Source organism: Glycine max, chromosome 7 (assembly GCF_000004515.6).
Source record: "Glycine max cultivar Williams 82 chromosome 7, Glycine_max_v4.0, whole genome shotgun sequence".
Classification (NCBI taxonomy): domain Eukaryota; kingdom Viridiplantae; phylum Streptophyta; class Magnoliopsida; order Fabales; family Fabaceae; genus Glycine; species Glycine max.
In genome coordinates this window covers 33,190,084-33,211,140 of record NC_038243.2, presented here as the reverse complement: position 1 = coordinate 33,211,140, position 21,057 = coordinate 33,190,084, and the positions used below count along the sequence as shown (strand labels likewise).

At 33.9% G+C, this 21,057-nt stretch overlaps 1 protein-coding gene across 1 annotated transcript; it reads right to left on the bottom strand.

Annotated features, from left to right (window-relative positions):
• Positions 1-17,719: 17,719 nt before the first annotated feature.
• Positions 17,720-19,562, bottom strand: LOC100787096 (GEM-like protein 4). Its single transcript, XM_003528321.5, has 4 exons — positions 18,987-19,562; positions 18,755-18,835; positions 18,319-18,596; positions 17,720-18,049 (listed from the first exon to the last, which is right to left on the bottom strand). Exons 1-4 carry the CDS (start codon positions 19,120-19,122, stop codon positions 17,870-17,872), a joined length of 675 nt encoding a protein of 224 aa, XP_003528369.1. The 5' UTR covers positions 19,123-19,562; the 3' UTR covers positions 17,720-17,869.
• Between the last annotated feature and the right edge of the window lie 1,495 nt (positions 19,563-21,057).

The following is a 21,057-nucleotide window of genomic DNA, read 5'->3' as shown; positions in this document are numbered from 1 at the left end:
AGGGCTCGCTTAGCGCATAAAGACTTAGTGCTTAGCGTGAGTGATGCACTTAGCGAGTGAACAACTGAAAAAAATTTCTAAGTTCTTTTCTATTCACCTCTTCACCAAAGTTTATGAACCCCTTCTTTTCAATATTAAACAAGCTGAAAACACACACAATCACAAGCAACAACTACACTAAATGCAAGCAAAATAAATTAAAAATGACTGGGTTGCCTCCCAGCAAGCGCTCGTTTAACGTCATTAGCTTGACGCATCGTTCTGTTATCCTGGATCCAACAAGGTTCCAACTTCCAGAACCTTCTTCTATAGTCTTTTTTCCTCCATCACATTCACCTTCAAATAAACATTTTGGTCAGGCAAATCTTTCTCTTCATGGAACAGATCAAAGATGATCTGTTGGTCTTCTATGGCCATTTGTAGTTTCTTTTTCCCTATTTCTACCACATAGCTTGTTGTAGACATAAACGGTCATCCAAGAATTAGGGGAATGTCAGCATCTTCTTCTATGTCCATCACTACAAAATCAGCCGGAAAGATCAAATCTTTGATCCTAACCAAAACGTCTCCATAGGGTCTTGTGATGGAGCAATCAACCAAGTGTAAGGTCATGCGAGTGGGCATTATCTCTAACTCTCCAAGTCGCCGGCACATGGAGAGTGGCATTAAATTGATATTGGCTCCCTAGTCAATGAGAGCCTTGCCAACTGCAACTTCATCAATAGAACATGGTATTGTGACACTTCTTGGATCCTTATGCTTCGGTGGAAGGATACGTTGAATAACAGCGCTGCAATTTCCTTCCACAACTATCGTGTCATTGTGGATATACCGATTCTTCTTCATTAGCATGTCTTTCAAGAATTTGGCATAAAGTGGCATCTGTTGGAGAACTTCTCCAATAGGCAATGTGATCTCCATCTTCTTGAAGATGTCAAGAAATCTGGCTAAGTGTCGCTCTTTATCCTTCTTGGAAGGTACCAATGGATATGGTACCTCCTTGCCTTTAGTTGGAGTAATCTCTCTTTTTTTCTCTCTTGAAACCTCACTCTTGCTTTTCTTTCTTTCCTCAACCTTCTCTTTTTATTTTTTATTTTTTTGATTTTCTTCTTTTTCTAGTTCTTCTTTTTCTTTTTCTTGTTGTTTTTCGTTGTCTTCCTTTATCTTTATTTCTATTTCACTCTCTTTTATTGGTGTCTCTCTCTCCTGTTGATCATCTTCATCTTCCACAACTTCCTCAAGGTCAACTAAGTCAGAAACGGGTTCAAGTGCCGGCTCAGCTGCCTACTGCTGTTTATGCTCCTCCACCTTCTTCTCAGTTTTTCCTTCATCAACATGGGTTGCCATTCTGCTCCTTGTCATGACAGCTTTGCACTCCTATTTTGGATTTTTTTCAGTGTTAGAACTAAAGCTGCTTGACAGTTGATCCGCCAACTATTTAGCCAGCTGTCCCACTTGGACTTCCAGATTCTTTATGGCAGACTTTGTGCTCTTATGGTTTGACATAGATACTTGCATGAATTGAGCAAGAGTCTCTTCCAGCTTTGTTGTTTGATCATAGAGACTAGGCCCTTGTTGTTGCGGCCTTGTGGACAGTCCACCCTGGTCTTTGTTGAAAGGATTTCCAGGGTGATTTCTCCATTATCCCTACTGTTGATTATATTGATGGCCATGCAGGAATCCAGAGAATCCACCTGCATTGAAATTGTTTCTTGGCTAGTTTCCCATATAATTGACTTCATGAGCTGGTTCTTCATTGGGGATACAACAGCCAAAATCGTGAGCTCCACCATAGATGACACACCCTGCAACCTGCAAAACGGTAGACGGTAAAGAGTGTGCAGAATGTATTTGAGTTGGCAACTTACTTAGTGTTTAGGTCAATGCTTCCAATTGCTTGGACAACAACTTGTTTTGTGTCAACAATGCATCTTGTGATGAAAGCTCTAACAGGCTTCTCTTGGTAGGAATGTGAGCTCTATCACGTAGAATTGCATGGTCACTCGCAACCATATTTACAATAAGTTCCATGGTCATTTTCAATTTGATCTTTCCTCTTGCAGAAGCATCAAGGAGCTGCTTGGACTGTGGTCTCAACCCCTCAATAAAAATGTTGAGCTGAATCAGTTCTGAGAATCCGTGAGTAGGTGTCTTTCTCAATAGACCACAGAATCTTTCTAAGGCCTCACTCAGGGATTCATCTGGAAATTGGTGAAAAGAAGAAATGGTCGCTTTTCCTTCTGCAGTCTTAGACTCAGGGAAATACTTCTTCAGAAATTTCTCAACCACTTCATCCAAAGTCTTAAGACTGTTGCCTTTGAACAAGTGAAGCCACCTCTTAGCTTCTCCAGACAATGAGAATGAAAACATGATCAATCGAATTGCATCTTCAGGCACACCAGCCAATCAAATAGTGTTGCATATTTCAATGTATGTGGCTAGGTGCGCACCTGGGTCTTCATTTGGCAACCCGTGAAACAAATTATTTTGAATTAACTGAATCAATAATGGAAGGTATGTAATAGTCTGGGCTTGAACCTCCGTTGTGCAATGCTAGTGAAAAATTGTGGTACACTTGAATTTGAATAGTCTTCAAGGGTCACTCTCCTTGGCTGCTCAGCCATGATAGTGTCTCCTCTAACTCCTGTATGAGATTGCCCTTGAGTAGGAAAACTAGAAGATACCTCAGAAGATCGAGGTTCTTCTCCTGGAATTGCTGCTACTTCTAAGTCCTGCAAAAATTTTCTAATTCTCTTTGCGTTTCGTATCCTACAAGTAGCATTAATCTCCAAATCTATGGGAATTAAATCACCTGTAGCAGATCTCCTTTGCATACAAAACAAGCAGAACAACAATTATCCAATTCCAAAGAACAATAAATTCTGCAGTAACTAAATATTCACAAAAATAATCAATGAATCAATGAAAATGAATGAATCAATGCCTTCAAATTGAACTAAACTTTCCAAATGAAAATAAGTATCCCCGACAACGGCGCCATAAATACTTGTTCGCTTCCCCACATAATTCCTTTTTCTTAAATTTATAAACAATTATATCAAAGGGGAACTGATATACTGGCAAGCGCACCGGGTCGCCAAGTATTTAAAATTAAAACGGAATGATTCGAGTATCGAACACAGGGAACTTGTTTATTTGGAAAAGCTTTGTTCAATAATCGGGCATTTTGTTGATAGAAAATAATAATTGTGAATTGAAGTAAAAGTATGATATATCCTAATTAGAAAAATAGTAAACGCAAGCAATTAAAAGTGACAACAGTGGTTTAAAAGCGTTGGGTCTTTCTAATAAACGAGTTGATGCATATAAAGATATTTCTCTAATTTAGAATGTTCTTGTGTTCTATGCCGAAGACTAAAGTACTAAACCTCGATCCCTCGTAAGTTCAGACTAATTCAAACCAAACTTCGTTCTCAGATCCCTCTTGTTGAACTAGGTTTAATTCAAACAGCATTATACTCACAGCGTAAGAAAAACTAAAACCCTGCACTCTATCCCTAGTAATGCAGTTATCTAGCCCTACTCTATCAAGTTCTAAGGAAACAGTACACTTCCCAGTGCTAAAGTTCCCTAACAATACACACTAGTGGGTGATCAGACCAAAGGCATGCAACAATAAAGCATTGATAGAAGCAATGAACACATAAAATACACTTAATTAGATATGAAAAGTATTTACATCAACTGTTCATTAGAAATCCCCAACTAGGGTTTTAGCAATTCATTACAAGGAGACCTAAATTACAAATTAGACAGAGAATGAAGAGCAATTACTACTTACACAGGAAGGGAGATCCCTCCTCCTCTTCTTGGCACCTCACAATCATTCAAAGACTCTCAAATCACTCTCAAATGGCTCCTTGTTGTTGCTTCCTCCTCTGAGTGTGTAAAATTCCGTGCAAGAGCGTAATAATTTCCTTTTTGTTGTCCTTGTTACCTTAATTCTGACAATTCAGGCTTTAAATGGGCTCTAAAATTGCGTCGTCGCGCTTAGCGCCACTATCGTGCTTAGCGCGAGTAAGTGGATTTGGTCTTAGCACCAATGCTGCGCTGAGCCTGGCAAGAGACGGACGACTCGCTTAGCGAGCTGATCTCGCACTTAGCGCGCTGCTTCGATTCAGGTGCTCTTCCAGATTCCTTCTTCACGCTTAGCGCGCTAAAGTAGCGCTTAGCGATGGATACGCGCTAAGCCCACTGAGTTCGCTTAGCGCAACAATCACTTTGGCACTTCAAGAAATTAGCTCCTTTTTACATGAAATTGTACAGATTTTAACATTAATTTCAATAAAAGAGACCCTAATGATAGAGATCAAAACACAACAAAGTTTATTTACAATTCCTACAAAAGAACTATAAATTGGGGAAAACTATACATATTTTGCAAAAGTTTTCTATACAAAAGTTAGTCGTATAAGATGACTAACAGTATGCACAATGTTCCATTATATAGAATCCTATAGAAGGTGCTAGAATACAAGGCTCATAACAAAATTTGTGCATGATAATGAAATATGCAAAAACAGATTTGAAATGCTAGTGCATTGCGCAATTGCATGGTGCCGCACAATAGGAGATAAGACTGACAACAACTTCCTCATAAGCCACTCCCTCTTTGCGAGCTTAGCTTTAAATTTCTCAATTCTATAAAATGAAATCTTCTAGAGTATGTTTGGATGGAGAAATTTAATAGGGTAATTCAATTTTTTAAAAGATTTTAATTACTTTTCAGTTAAATAAGGTGTTTGGATAAAAAAATTTGAAGAGAAATTGAAATTTTAGTATTTTGGTCAGGTATTTTAGTTAACTTAAATATTAGAATTTCAAATTCTTCAAAAATGAAAGAATTTGAAATTCTTTTGTGAACTGTAGGATACGACACTCTCTCGCTCCTTTATTCTCTCACTATTCTCTCTCTTGCAACAACTTCTCCCGAGAACCTCCGTACTTGTTCAGCTGCTGGTAGCGGTTTCTAGTGACTACGTCGGAAACAAAGAAGAAGAAAAAGGTGATTGTGTTAGGATACGACAGGTTCTCTCTCGCTTCTTCATTCTTGCAATAGTTTCTCACTCTTCTCTCTCTCTTGCAACAGTTTCTCCCTCCGCAATATTCCAAGAACCTCCACACTTGTTTAGCTGCCGACGATGGTTTTTGGTGATTGCGTTGGAAACAAAGACGAAAAAGAAGTTGATTGTGATTTTTGGACCTACTGGTTTCGACAAGAGCTTCCTCGCATTGGAACTCGCAAAGCACCTCAACAACATTTTATTCAGCTTCTTCTTGTGCTTTTGCATTGCGTATTAGGATTTTAATTTTAGGTTCCATTGTCCTCACTTTTGACTAAAATTGTTGTTGAGCCAAATTGTGGATAATTAAGTTTGTTTAGCTGCTGATAAATTATTATTGCTGATATATTATTATTGTTTTTGTTGCTGATAAATTTTTATGCAACTTTTATTAATTAATGATGTGAGCAAAGGTAAATTCACACAATAATAATAATGTTTATTGAAAAGTAGATTAAAATAAAACAATGTTTCTGGTGAATTAATGATGTGCACATTACAGTGTTTCAAAAGTTGTCAAAATTCATAACTTCTCAACATTTTAAAAGAGCATCCCCGTTTAGATGATAATTCTTAGATTTGTAGCTAAAGATCTGATGCCGATTAGCTTGAAGGAGAATGCCTTTTTGTCTATATGCTTTTCATTTAGCTGGTTGTTAGAAAATATCCTATTAGAATGTTCGTGATTGTTATTCTTCTATTTGGTCTCAATGTAGATAGACACTGAACGCATTATTATTGTATCACATTGAAAATACTTTTTGCTAGCTATGGTTACACAGAAATGGAAGCTTTAATATGGGACTGAGGAAGATGGCCCTTATGTAGTTTGTTTAGTTGTGCTTACGTAGGAATATGATCACATTGATATAAAATCTAGTCATTTGATTTTTTGTTGTTGTTGGATATACTTGTGATTTGCTATTGTTTCTTCTCTGTTGTGAGGAAAATTCTGCACTAACCATTTAAATAGACAAAATAATAATTTTAGTGAGCTAACAAAGTTGTGGCTATTAAATTGCAATATTTGAATTTGTGGAGGATGATTTAGACAATCATGTGGATATGAATATGATTATATCACCATGCATAATAGAATTTAATGTGATTGCAACAGAGCAGTGGTTGTCTTGGACCCTTTAATAACTTGAAACCCCCCACATGCATGCTTGTTACCTTGAACCTCTTCTCCTCCTCCTTCCCTTTTGTGTCAGCACTTTTTGCATGAATCAGCACCATCACAGGTCCTCCAACTTCTTCATAGCATCTCATTGGATCTCTCAATTGGACAACCAACACGAGTGTCACTTTTTCTGGTTCCCCATCAGAACCTGCAACAGTTTTAGCATAGCTGTGGTCTCTGATCCATTCCTCAAGTGGAATAACTGAAGCCAAAAGATCTTTCTCACCCTCTTCTTTCTTTGCAGAAATATCAAATGGGGCTTCTAATTCCTAAGCCATGTCAGCTTGAATTTTCAATGCTTCGATTGTCATGGACTCAACCTTCTGCATGGCAAACGCTGGAAGCTTCTCTGTTGTGAGTGGCTCCTCTTCAACATTCCGAAGTCCTGTTTTTATTCTCTCTCTCCTTCTTGAACTCATGGCACTTCCCATGCTTTTCAAGTAAGAAAACATTCTAGCAGCACTGGAACTGGCTCCAACAGCAACCTGTTCTGCAATTTTGCCTATCATTTCATCTATGGGCATTAAGGACAAAACCTTGGAGTTGAGTTCATCAAATCCAATGCCAACCAATTTCTGAAACAACTCGAACCCTGTCAGGATTGGTGTGATGCCAACACAAAAGGCCTTGACATCTGCATAGCTAGCTTTGGAGCATCTTTTCTAGCCACAGCAATATACAAAGGGTTCATGGAAGCCAAGTAGCCTCCATCCCTTGTTTGAATTACACAACCCAAGCCCTTTCCAAGGTCAGGAAGATACACTTTGGAATCTCCATCTTCAAAAGAAGCATTTTCGTGTCCTTCAAGCTTTAGATGATAATCTTACATCCTTTGAACTTCCTTTTTCTTCTTCCTTTTCTTGTAAGATTTATTTGTAAAAACTTAATCAAGTGCTTATTTTTGAAACTAAAAGTATACATTATATAATATTAATTAATATACTATTTTTAGCAGTAATTTATTTATGAAATGATGTAAAATCTCTCACGGTACTAGAAAATCTACTGTAACCAAATAGCTTACAATTTGGTTTGGATAATATTAATAGATTGGGACTTGTTTATGGTGGATATTTAAGTTATTAGTTAAAGAATTAAATAACAAAATATTTATTATCAAAATCATAAAAAACACGTAAAAAATCATGAATCATATAATTTTATGAATCTTAAGAAAAAAATTATTTTTTAATTCTTTAACCAATATCTTAAAAATACTCGTGAGCTTTTGCCTAAAAGATAAAGATGAAATCTTACTAATAATTTTTGTTCATTTTAATAAAATATTTGTATGTTTAATTCCTTAACTAATATATGAAAGATTATGGTTAACATTTATGATAAGAGATGATGATGTTTGATAAGAGATAAGTGATAAATCAGTTATGAGTATGACACATGTTTGATAAGAGATGATAATGATGTATTTGGATTCCTATTGACTGTTCAATTGAATTTTTATCATTATTCTTGATAAGCATATGCATCAGCATCCTAATTAATCATATCGCACCAGTTAATGTGGGAGCCGGAAAAAAAAAAAATAGGAATCTCCCACTAGCAATTCAACTGCTGGTCCATGCACTTGGCTAAAGCACTTATTGCAAGATTAAATTAAATTATTTTTTATTTGGCAATGATCATGCTTCTTTTGGGCTTTATCTCATTCATTTTCGAAACAAAATCATGATTAGTTACCTAAGAATTCTTGATTAACTAAAAGAAGTATACAAAAAAAAGTTAATAATTAAGCTTTTTAATTACTTGGTCAACTAGGATGCTTTTTCCTTAGTATTTGTTTATGGGATATATAATTGAATATATGAATTTGTGTGCACTATATTATATTTTTAGTTATATATTGTCGATAGTCAATAAATTAATGGAAAATAGTATAGTTGATGCTTCAAGAAAACGTAGAAGAGATGAAGAGGTGGAAGAAGAACTTGAACAAGCATTTTTCATTATTGTTAGTGTTGTCAGTATGCTTTTGAGTGCACTGACTTGGTATCATGACAAGTACTTTGTTAAGGAACCTGCCAAAATTTGGAATTAGAGAGACATAGTTTCCTCAATCCTCTATATAGGGAACAGAAACTGATTGCATTGAACAATTAAGGGTCAGAAAAAGACATAATTTATGCTTTGTAGAATTTTAAAAGAGAATGGACAATTGATAAAAACAAGAAATGTTCCTATAGCTGAAGCTGTGGTAATATTTTTGCATATCCTTGCTCACAACCTAAAGTATAGAGTTGTGCACTTTAGTTATTGTAGATCCATGGAAACAATAAGTGGGAATTCAAGAATGTCCTGCGAGCTATAATGAAAGTAAGCAAAGAATATTTGAAGTTCCATGACTATGATCTAGAGGGCTTGGTGGAAAACAAATGGAGATGGTTTAAGGTAAGTTTGTCATTTGCTAGTAATTATATGGTACTTTAAGTGATTACAACTTATTTTTTATTTTAAAATGTTTTTAGAATTCGATTGGAGCACTTGATGGGATACATATTCCAGTAACAGTTTACTGCAGAAGATAGGCCTAGATATCGTAATAGAAAATGTGATATCTCTACAAATGTGTTAGGAGTTTGCAGTCCAGATTTAAGGTTTATATATGTGTTGCCTGGGTGGGAAGGGTCAGCAGGAGATTCTCGAGTATTATGAGATGCTTTGCGTCGTTAAAATTGTCTCCATATTCCAAATGATAATGAGTTAATCGATCAACAAATGGAAAGAGTCACAAATAATATTGGAGATGAAGTCACAACTATCCAAGCAACTGAGGAATGGACAAGATTTCATGATACTTTAGTAATGAATATGTTTGCCAACTATCAAATAAGAAGAAACTTTGATTAGGGAGATGTTTTTAGTGGATTTGTATTTTGTTTCTTATGTGTAATTGACTCTATACTCATGTATGTGTGATACTTTGGATTTTTGTATTTAATAATACTTTGGATTTTGTTTTCTTTTTATGTGTAATTAATTTTATACTTTCATAGAATGCTAATTTGACATGTCTCACCTTTATATATATGTAATTATATATGTGAGATTATTTTTTTTGTCTAGAGAAATGGAATCAACCAATGTGAAGAACAAGTCAAGTGGAAAAAGAAAGATGTCTAGTGAGGACACAAGAAGCTACTTCACATGGAACTTGGAAATGGAGCGTGTGCTAGCTGATGTGCTTAGAGATAAAAAAATATTGGGCAATAAAGGTGATGGAAATTGGAAAGAAATAGCATACAATATTGCAACTCAAATTTTGTCCAAACGTTTTGGAGTTCACCTCATGTTAGATAATGTTAAGAACCGTTTTAAGCTTTGCAGAACATGGTATGGAATTGTGAGTGACATTATTAGTCAATCATCTTTTAATTTTATTCAATTGTAGTTATTATTTGTGTTGTTATTAACATGTTTCTATTTTTTTTCAAGTCACATGAAGAGGCCAAACTATTTCAATTCAAAGTCATTCCTAATTAGGATGATATTGTTGACCTATGTGCAAAGGATAAAGCTACTGGACTCGAAGCAGAAAATGCATTAGATGCAGATGATATCATGAGCAAAGAAACAAATGAAGAGGAAGCAATTCATAGTGTGAGTTTTGACTTAAAGGGATCAAGTTCTGCCACAAGAAAAAACATTCGCCCAAGTAAGAGTGGAGAGAAAGAAGAGATGATTTCCTCAATGAAAGAAGTGGTTGAGTCATTGAAAGAATTTGTTGAAGTGACTAAGAAAAAGATGGAGAACAACAAAAAAATGGAGATAAAAGAAGCTCAAGAAATGGTACATGAAGTCGTGAATGAGCTAGATAATATACCTAATTTTAATGGTGCACTTTGACATAGAGCAATCGATTGGTTGACTGAAAATCCCATTAAGTTTGCGATTATAAAAGCTCTTCCATTGGATGAGAAGGAGGATTACATCTCGTCTTTTATGTCTTGATGCCAAATTAGAAGTACATTTGATATCATGACAAGTATGTTGATGTTGTATAATTATGTTTTACATTTATATCTCTCATTTTATATAATGAATTATGTTTTAACAAATATGATTTGTTCAGTAGCACTTAACATTATGTTTTCTTCTGCAAAAAAGATGTGAAGGAATTCCTGTGCTAAAGCAAATGCAATTATAAAATTTGGAATTATTTTGGAAGTTGGACTTATTTTGTGACTAGATTTTGCTTTAGTCCAAGTTTTTTTTGTGTAATTGCATTACTAGCCAATGACTTCTACCGAAAACAAGTTTTATCTATAGACTTCTAAATAGCATTCCAAGGTAAAATGGTACTAAATATTTTTTATGTTGTGAGTTTTGTAATGGGCCTTAAATGGAATAATTATTTAAATAGTTAAATTAATATATTTTTGATTGAAATAGATTAAAATAGTACATATTTATTGAAATACCACACCCGAAAAATAGTACATAGAATTTATTAATGAAAAAAATAATTATTTGTTGGACCTTGTGGCCTCAGATATCTTAAGAAGGGGGGGTTGAATTAAGATAACAAGAACTATTCCCCAATTTAAATCTTGCTCTCTCTCTTTAGATTAACAATGCATCCTTAACATGAATTACTCAAAAGATAATTTAGAATAAACTTCTTTAAAGGCAAAAGATAAATAGCAATAAATAAAAGAAGTTTAAGGGAAGAGAGAAATGCAAACTTGATTTATACTGGTTCGGTCACTTCCTGTGCCTACGTCCAGTACTCAAGTAACCTACTTGAGATTTTTCACTCTCTTTGTAAAATCCTTTTACAAAGTCTGAATCACACAGGGACAACCCTTCCCTTGTGTTCAGGAATCCTTTACAACAAGAGACCCTCGGTCTCTTAACCCCTTTTCAGAAGTAAAAGAAAAGAAGAAGAAATCTCTCTTGAAAGAGACAGATTGTACAATGAAGATCAATCACAATTCCTTATTTGAATATGCAAGTGTTTGACCAAGGAATCTTTGAGAGGATAAGACATTTTGGGCAATCAAAAACTCTCTCTCAGATTATTCGTGTTTCCAAGTCACATATAAATAGACCTTTGATGGCCATTCATAAACCATTTGAATAGATGTGACTCTTGAAAGCTATTTTCTGAAAATCTCCTCTGGTAATCGATTACAATAGTTGTGTAATCGATTACAGGCTTTAATATTTGAATTAAAACGTTTATTAACTGCTAGTAATCGATTACCAATATGGTGTAATCGATTACACAGTCTAAAATTTGAATTCAAATATTTAGTAGCTGTTGTAAAGCATTTTTGGCCACTGGTAATCGATTACATCCTCTGGTAATCGATTACCAGAGAGTAAATCTCTTGAAAAACACTTTTTAACATGCATTACTTGGCCAAATCTTTTGCTATATCAATTAGGAATTTCCTTCCTAATGTACTAGTGATCATCTTGATGTTGTGGCTTGTATTCTTGAATCATTTGCATCATTTGCTTTTCTTCATCATGATCATCATCAAAACACCAAAGGCATTTGCATCTACAATCTCCCCCTTTTTGATGATGACAATACAATACCTGAGATCAAGATTCAAGCAAGCAACAACCAATTGTGTATAGATAAAATGTGCGTTTACTCCCCCTATATTTCGGAATTTATGATCACTTTTATCACTTGATTTCTAAGCTCTTTGATCATCATCAAAACACCAAAGATCTTCTACAATCTCCCCCTTTTTGATGATGACAATCCCTGAAATCAAGACAAACCATATACAAGATGATAGCATGTTCACACAGCCCTTACTCCCCCTATCTTTTAGCATGTATGCCTATGCCTAACTTTAATGAGTAGTTTAATTGATTTCTAACCCAAGGTCTCTCAAGTTCTCTCCCCCTTTGGCAACATCAAAAAGAACTAGACAACACAATCAAAAACCAAACACAATAAATATCCAAACAACGCCATTCATGAAGCCAAAATAAAACCATACATTTGCATAATCAACTAAAGCAATGTCTAGAAATATAATTATAGTGGAAGACTACGATAACTAGATCAATAAAAAGCCAAATACACGGCGTTAAAACAGAGTACTAATAATACTTAATTACTAATAAGACTTAGTCTTAATAATAACTTATAAGCTAAGAGGATGATGGAAGCGGTAGTGGTGGATCAAAACAAGTACGGATGAAGGAGACATCTTCTTCAACTTTGGTGATCCTTGATTCCATGGCATCAAACCGCATGTCGACTTGCAATTCCATATTATCAAACTTGTCACCAACAAAAGTTTGAAGACCATCGAACTTTTCCAAAAGCTTTCGAAGAAGAGAGGAATTATCTTCAACTGGTTGGTTGCTTTCATCATCAGCGGGTGGAGCACCCTTTTTGACCCAAGAGCCATCAAGCTCTTTGCGGTAACCAAAAGAAGCAATCACAGCAGCACCAATTAAAAAGGATCTCTTGATTGGAACGTAAGGTTCAGAATCAAGAGGAATTTGAAAATGGTGGAAAAAGAGAGTGACAAGCTGTGGATATGGTAATGGAGCATTTAATCGCAATGCCTTATGCATGCGATATCTGACTAAGTGTGCCCAGTCAAGTTGACGCCCTGTATGAAAGGCCCACATGATAATTAGATCTTCCTCAGAAACCTGGGCAAGGTTGGAAGACCGTGGAAGCAAAATACGCACAATTAAATAGTGAAGGATGCGGCTTTCAAAAGCCAATGACCCGGCAAGAAGACGTCCGGTCATATCCGCATTGTTGGTGCAAACCAACTGGCGGGCATCATGGGCAGAGAAATCAAATTTCCAGTCGTCATTCAGTGTACCTTCAAATGGTACACCGTCACTGGGTAATTTGGTTAAGTCATGGAAAAGGGACTGGTCAATGACCATTTTTATCCCAAAAATTTCAGAAATTAGAGTGCTGTCCTGAATTTCAAGATTACAATAAAAAGCTTTAACCAATTCAGGATAAATAGGCAATTGTAATGACATAAAAGGTAGAAGACCTAAGTTCTGAAAGGCTTGAATGCAATCAAAGGTTTCAGCAGAAAAGAATTCCATATCAATAAACTTAGGGTCGATAATGGAATGAGATGAGAAAAGATTGGAGTACCGTTTCTGCTGTTCATCGGAAGAAAACACTGGGGAAGAGGACAATGATGGTGGAATTGGTGCTGTGGATGCGCTAGTGGCTCCGGAAGGATGAGCTCTTGAAGCCGAAGCGGAGGCGGAAGAACCCTTTCGTTTCTTTGACGATTCTGCCATTTGAAGGAGTGTTTGCAGATTTTAATCGGTGAAAGCAAAAGAGAAACGAAAAAGAAGAAGATCGCAATTTACGGGAGTTGATTTCATGGAGAAATGAGTGAGATATGAAGATTTGGAGGTTTGGGAATGGAAGAACGTCGTGAGAGAAAAGGGGCTGCGCAGGGATTTCTGGAAAATGTGATATTTATAGACGAGGACGCGTTGTAATCGATTACAAGGCTTGGTAATCGTTTACAAGAGTAATAAGCCTTCTGGTAATCGATTACAGGATGTTGTAATCGATTACAGGCTGCCTGTTCTTGTGTAATCGATTACACTATATGGTAATCGATTACCAGACCATAAACTAGACTAGTTCCTCTAAAATAACCTATGTTTATGCTAAATACATCTAACACTATCAATCATCATCACTAATCTGTATTTAATTCATTCAACTAAGTATTAATCAAACAATTAACACACACCAATCAAATATAATCAAATACTTACAATTAAACACAATCAAACAAAAGCAATCATCAAAAAATAATCATAACTATCAATCAAAAACATTAATGGCAATCAAATACTTAAGGATTAAACAAGCATCAAAAACTTAATCAAAAGTTAACAATCATAGACAAAAATCATCAAAGTAATCAATCAATGACAAGTGACCTGTTGGTATCATTTGATATTACTTGTTGGGCTTACTTGTTAAACAAGTGGCCTCTGTTTGTTGAATAAACTTTGATGTATGCCATGTGTTTGGAGAAATTGTTATCAATGTATCGTTTTTGCTCTTCTCCGTTTTCATAGTCTTTCAACATGATACCCAGATTTATGATTTTATTTTTGTGAATCACTTGAAGAAAATTTTTTTTTTTTTTTTATTTTCTTCCCAAGTGATCTATGCTTTCTTTTCTTTCTTTTCTTTGAGATTCCTCTTGTCGGATTTTTCAATTCTTCTTTCAAAGACAAGATAATCGGATCTCATGTGCCAAGGTTGATTACTTTCATAGCATGATGGGGCTAAGGAAGAGTCTTCTTCTTTCTTCTTTGTATTGATGTTTGATTTTCTTTTATTTCTTTTGTTTCTCAGAAATTTATTGAACCTTTTCACAAAGAGTCTGAAATCATCATCATCTTCTTCTGTTTCAGTCAAGTCCTCTTTGTCACTTTCTTCTTGAATAAAAGATGATGAGGTTCTGAGTGTTATTCCTTTTCTCTTTATATCATTCTCTTCATGGTGATGAAGTCTCATAAGTTCCATTTCATGTTGTTGAAGTTTTCCAAAGAGAGTGGCAAGAGACATATTAGTGAGATTTCTTGATTCTGCAATTGCTGTTACTTTTGGTTGCCATTGCCTGCTTAAACATCTCAACACTTTGTTAATCGGATCTTCATTAGGAAATATTTTTCCCAAAGATGCAAGATGATTAACTATACAAGTAAATCTCTTCTGCATATCTTCTATGGTCTCATATTGAAACATTCTGAACATTTCATATTCATGTATAAGAGTGTTTATTCTAGATCTCTTGACATCGGTTGTGCCTTCATAGGTTACTTGCAAAGTATCCCACATTTCTTTTGCATTTTTACAATTTGAGACTCTAAAAAATTCATCCATGCCTAATGCAGAAGTGATTATATTTTTGGCCTTTAAATTGTATTGAACCTTTCTTCTTTCATCATCATTCCATTCTTCTCTTGGTTTTTCTATAATTACATTTCCCACTACCTTTGTAGGAATAAAAGGACCAACTTCAATGGCATCCCATATATTTAAATCTATGGCTTCAATAAGAATCTGCATTCGGGTTTTCCAATAGTGATAACCCTCGCCATTGAACATAAAAGGCCTATTAATAGAATTTCCCTCAAGAAATGGAAAGTTGGATGAGGCCATATCTATTCTTGAAGTTTTTAAACTTTATACAAGAATCCAGCTCTGATACCACTTGTTGGACCTTGTGGCCTCAGATATCTTAAGAAGGGGGGGTTGAATTAAGATAACAAGAACTATTCCCCAATTTAAATCTTGCTCTCTCTCTTTAGATTAACAATGCATCCTTAACATGAATTACTCAAAAGATAATTCAGAATAAACTTCTTTAAAGGCAAAAGATAAATAGCAATAAATAAAAGAAGTTTAAGGGAAGAGAGAAATGCAAACTTGATTTATACTGGTTCGGTCACTTCCTGTGCCTACGTCCAGTACTCAAGTAACCTACTTGAGATTTTCCACTCTCTTTGTAAAATCCTTTTACAAAGTCTGAATCACACAGGGACAACCCTTCCCTTGTGTTCAGGAATCCTTTACAACAAGAGACCCTCGGTCTCTTAACCCCTTTTCAGAAGTAAAAGAAAAGAAGAAGAAATCTCTCTTGAAAGAGACAGATTGTACAATGAAGATCAATCACAATTCCTTATTTGAATATGCAAGTGTTTGACCAAGGAATCTTTGAGAGGATAAGACATTTTGGGCAATCAAAAACTCTCTCTCAGATTATTCGTGTTTCCAAGTCACATATAAATAGACCTTTGATGGCCATTCATAAACCATTTGAATAGATGTGACTCTTGAAAGCTATTTTCTGAAAATCTCCTCTGGTAATCGATTACAATAGTTGTGTAATCGATTACAGGCTTTAATATTTGAATTAAAACGTTTATTAACTGCTAGTAATCGATTACCAATATGGTGTAATCGATTACACAGTCTAAAATTTGAATTCAAATATTTAGTAGCTGTTGTAAAGCATTTTTGGCCACTGGTAATCGATTACATCCTCTGGTAATCGATTACCAGAGAGTAAATCTCTTGAAAAACACTTTTTAACATGCATTACTTGGCCAAATCTTTTGCTATATCAATTAGGAATTTCCTTCCTAATGTACTAGTGATCATCTTGATGTTGTGGCTTGTATTCTTGAATCATTTGCATCATTTGCTTTTCTTCATCATGATCATCATCAAAACACCAAAGGCATTTGCATCTACATTATTTTATCAAAAAATTGTTTTATTCAAATATATAATTTTAAAAAAGAATGAATTTGATTATTTTATCAAAATAAGAAATTTTGAAAATGAAAAAATTCAATTTCTTTATCCAAACACAAAATTTTGAAAATAAAAAAATTAATTTTTTATCAAAACACAAAATTTTAAAAATAAAGGGATTTAAATTGAAGCATTTGTAATTGTCAGAATTTAAAATTCTTTATAGAATTTTAAATTATCTCATCCAAACATACTCCTCGCTTTTGTTTGTTCCTCCTTTCTTTTAACATTCAAAATGTTATGAACCGAAACACAACAGAGAAGTGAAAACCCTAGCTTTGAGTGCTAGGAACCTCCAGAGCACAAGAAGGAAGAAATGCAAAGGAACTTATATAGCCTTTTAATACAATCATGGCTCAATATATAGCCTTTATTAGAGCATTCGAGATGCTACATATACACACACCCGACAAGGATAACTGAGACGCACTACTCCCATAACAGAATTATTCTACCAAGCATATTCCTACTAAGCGTTATCCACTCCCTCACTGTCAGCTGGGCTACCTCTAACAACATTCGATCCTGTAATATTCTCCTTCCTAACAATTGTCGTCCTTGGCTTCAATATACAAAGAAGGGTAAAATGTATATTTTTAATACATATACTTTTTGTAAAACTTGGTATTAGTCCGTCTTTATACTTTAATTTTCATCAATTTAATTTGTGAATTGTATAAAAGTAGTGATTTCCATCTATCATATACGGTTTTCACCATGACGAGAGATGAAAAAGTTCATATATGAAATTGATTAAAGTGAAAGTTAATTTCGACACAAAATTCAGGTTTCCCTGAAGATACAAAAACTGAAAATATATTTTACCCTAAAAAGAATTTATTTCTATAATAAACTCAAATATTTCCTTGAAATTAACTTGAGCATGCAATTTTGTAAATTTGTTACGAGCTAATCAGTTACGTCATTGGGTTGATGTAAATAATAGCTCAAACAAGATAGCATGGCAAATTGAGAGAAATGTTTAAAATCTATAATATTATTCTAGCGTGGCAAATAAATCTTTATTATTACCAGCTTGAATTAATCTAGCGTGACAAATTGTTTAAATTTATATTCGGGATTGTGAAACTTCCGAAAAATGTATTAAATCTACATGTGGAGACAAGTGAAGAATTGAAGAAACAATTTGCTTTCTTTTTGCCAACAAGATTATGTACAACGTATGTTTGTGCTTGTGCTTGGCCTTTTGTGGCTTCACACAATAATTACCGATGAAGAAATAATGAGAATGAGTAAAGTAAAATTCTACTCTCTTCCCTTTCTCTACGCTTGAGCTTGAGAGATAGCCTGCTTCAGGTATTTGAAAGCTTTCTGATAATTTAAGAAACCCATAAACCAGAAGTCAAAGTTATCCACTGTAACTATTTCTATGTACTTTTGGGAAGGCTTCTTCACATGTTGACTTTGGTTAATGCTCCTTATTTTTTCAAGTGGGATCACAACCTGCAATGACACAGTTTTGAATTTTATGTTAGAGAACACGAAGAGACACATAAATAGAGGTTTTGTGTAAAGTAACATGACTATATATCGGTAGGGTTTAATAGTGATGCAGACAGAATAAAACAGTTTTACACATCTGATCACAAATCACTATTAGTACCTCTTTTAAGGTGGTTTTGTAAAAATTAATAAACTTATCATACCTAATAGTTTGTGATTGGATATTTTATGTTTTCAATGTATAACTTTTTTTCTAACGTGTGTATTACCTTGTAATGAATTCTGATCAAATGACCCTTTGAAGAATAGGCCTTGATTGATCTGTCACTGCAAAATGCAACTTTATCGGTGGATATGAATAGGAGTCCTGCTAGAGGACCAGATGTGGTTGATATATAGCATTGGCATGCTTTTAGTAACTTCTCACCACCATCTTTTACACTGAATAGTTGCATGAAGACTTTTTCGACTCCTCCAACTTGAAGAATTCTTGCTCCTAAGCTTAATTTTCCTTTTACTGTATCAGTTATTTTTGGTCCAAGTTTTACTGCATGTGACCAAAATCATTTATCAGTCAATTATACAAGTTTTTTGTGTGACTAATTATGAGTTCGTAGAAGCTTCTCAATAAATACTTATAGATGAAGAAAATTAAAAAGCAAATTAATGAATCAAATGTGATTAGAAGTGTATATATATGTATACCATGTTCTTTGAGCCCAGTTGCCAAGTTGTTAGTCTTTCTCCCAAGCCTGTTCATCCCGGTAAGAACTGAATTTACTCTACCTGAAAAATCAAGACATTAATTCAGTATTTCAGTGTTGTGAATATAAACATACCTTTATTGAATACCTGATGAACAATTATCTTTTCTCTCGTTTTCTAATTAAACAATTGATCAAATTATTTTCTAATAAACGATATATATATCTCTTACCTTGCTCTGAGCTTGTGGTAGATGTGTTGTATTGGGTGGCAGGATCTGGCAGGTACCTCTTTGATTTCTCACCCACGTATGCTGCTGAGGTGAATGGAAATCCAATTAGAAGTTCTTGAAGAAAGGATGCCATCATATCTAAACTTTCAAGTACTTAAATTTCTTCTTCTTTCTGTAATCTTCAATTAGATATATGCAAGATGCGCACTTAATTTGGTTGATGAAGCCTTATGATAAAAAGAGGTATATATAGCAATGAATTGAAGACATAGAAGATGAATCTTGACTTTTGCTTTGGAGGAGTCATCTGCTTGTCATCATGAAAAAGAAAAGGAAAATGGTTATTCTGTGGTCGAAGAAAACTTTTCTGCTTGCTTTTATCTGAAAAAAAAAAATGTTTGTAAAAGGATCCTGGTCAAAATTAACAAAAAGAAAGATCTTCCCAAAAAGTTTGATATAATGTGTATAAATAAGGTAACTTCTTAGTGTGCAAGGCTTCATGATGTTGATATTATTGATTATGAAAATGAAAAATAAATGCTACAACAGTTAGAATATTGAGGTTGCAGTTGGTTCAACTAATTAGTCGGTTCCTTTTAGAGCAATCATCCTTTAATCAAAATTAAAAGAAAATCTCTTCAAAAGCTCTTTGCAATAAAAAAAAATATAAAGGCAATCTTTTGGGGAATAGTATACTCGCAATGTGTTTTGGGAGAACATATCTTGGGTAGTTTGAATATTTATGACATATACCTGACAAAATACGATGTATCACCTCCTTTTCTTGTATAGATTTCTTATTTGAGCGTGTCAATGAACTTTTTGAGTTGGCAAGTTAGCTTTCTGATGCCAGACTAATACGCGATATCATGCATTAAGATATGAAATCTAGAGAATAATGAAAAAAAAAATAGAAAAATAAAAACACTCCATGAGTGAATACACCTTGATCAGGTAGAAGACTCACCAAATACTCGCTCCATTTCAAAACTAAAGAAATTTTAGTCTATTTTTAAAAAAATATTAATGTTTTACAAATTTTAAATTTCATCAAGTATTTTGTTCTACATATAATCCTATTATAATAACTATATTTTATCTTTACGAGGAACACTACACATGTAGCTAGTGTGTAATAAACACAATTTAACAAACAATAAATCATATGTATATCTTAGGCTAAAATATATATGTTTTTTATTTTTAATAAATACTTAAATTTTTGTATTTTTTTTTGCACTAAATTCTTAATAAAATAATTTTGTTTTTGGTCCTTAACATGTTTTTAGTCCGGGATAAATTAAAAAATTTTATGATTAGTCCCTCATAATTTTTTTATTTGTTATTGATCATTTTCAAAGAAACTGAAAAAAGAAATAATATTAACGACTAAAAAAGTGTTAAAGATCTAAAAAAAATGTGAAGAATAAAAAATATTTATCTCTAAGAGTAAATACAAAATTTACTAATTTATTAGGAATTAAAAAAATATCAAAGATTAAAAATAAAATTGTTTTTATGATAAAAAAATATTATTAAAAAATAAACATAAAATTTAAATATTTATTAAGAATCACATGTATATTTTAACCCATATCTTATATTAAATAAGAATATTTCTAAAAAAATACATTAATATTTAATACTTATTAAATGTTTCTTAATGGATGTGCATTAAGGTTAAACATATATAGTTTTGGAAGAGAGGAAGTATATAGTGTGTGTTATGTAATGAAAAGGAATGTAAATATAAAAATTAGAATGTACAGAAAATAACTAAAGTTAAAAATATGGTCATCTTGCAAGTAACTTTTTATAAGTCAGACACATTTGCCTGGCATCCAGATATAGTTTATAGAATGACATCTATTTTATGTTTGTTTAAAGATAAGATCAGCGTTCTTCCAAGTTGGTTTCATTTTTCATTTATATTAATTGGTCCCCGTGAAAGTTAACATCAGCAACCATCCGTGAAAAAGTAGTGTTCTTAATTGGATGATGGAAATAAAACACCGGAAAATAAGCAAGTTGTTGAAAGGTCAAGTGTTCTGATTACTTCTCAGCATATATA

What these genes read in the sequence shown, in the direction of transcription:
- LOC100787096 (XM_003528321.5), bottom strand. Translation starts at nt 19,122, where the DNA reads ATGATGGCATCCTTTCTTCAAGAACTTCTAATTGGATTTCCATTCACC. An exon ending in TACCACAAGCTCAGAGCAAG is followed by an intron (nt 18,836 to 18,986) that starts GTAAGAGATATA and finishes TTGATTTTTCAG; the next exon opens with GTAGAGTAAATTCAGTTCTT. An exon ending in AACTGGGCTCAAAGAACATG is followed by an intron (nt 18,597 to 18,754) that starts GTATACATATAT and finishes GGTCACATGCAG; the next exon opens with TAAAACTTGGACCAAAAATA.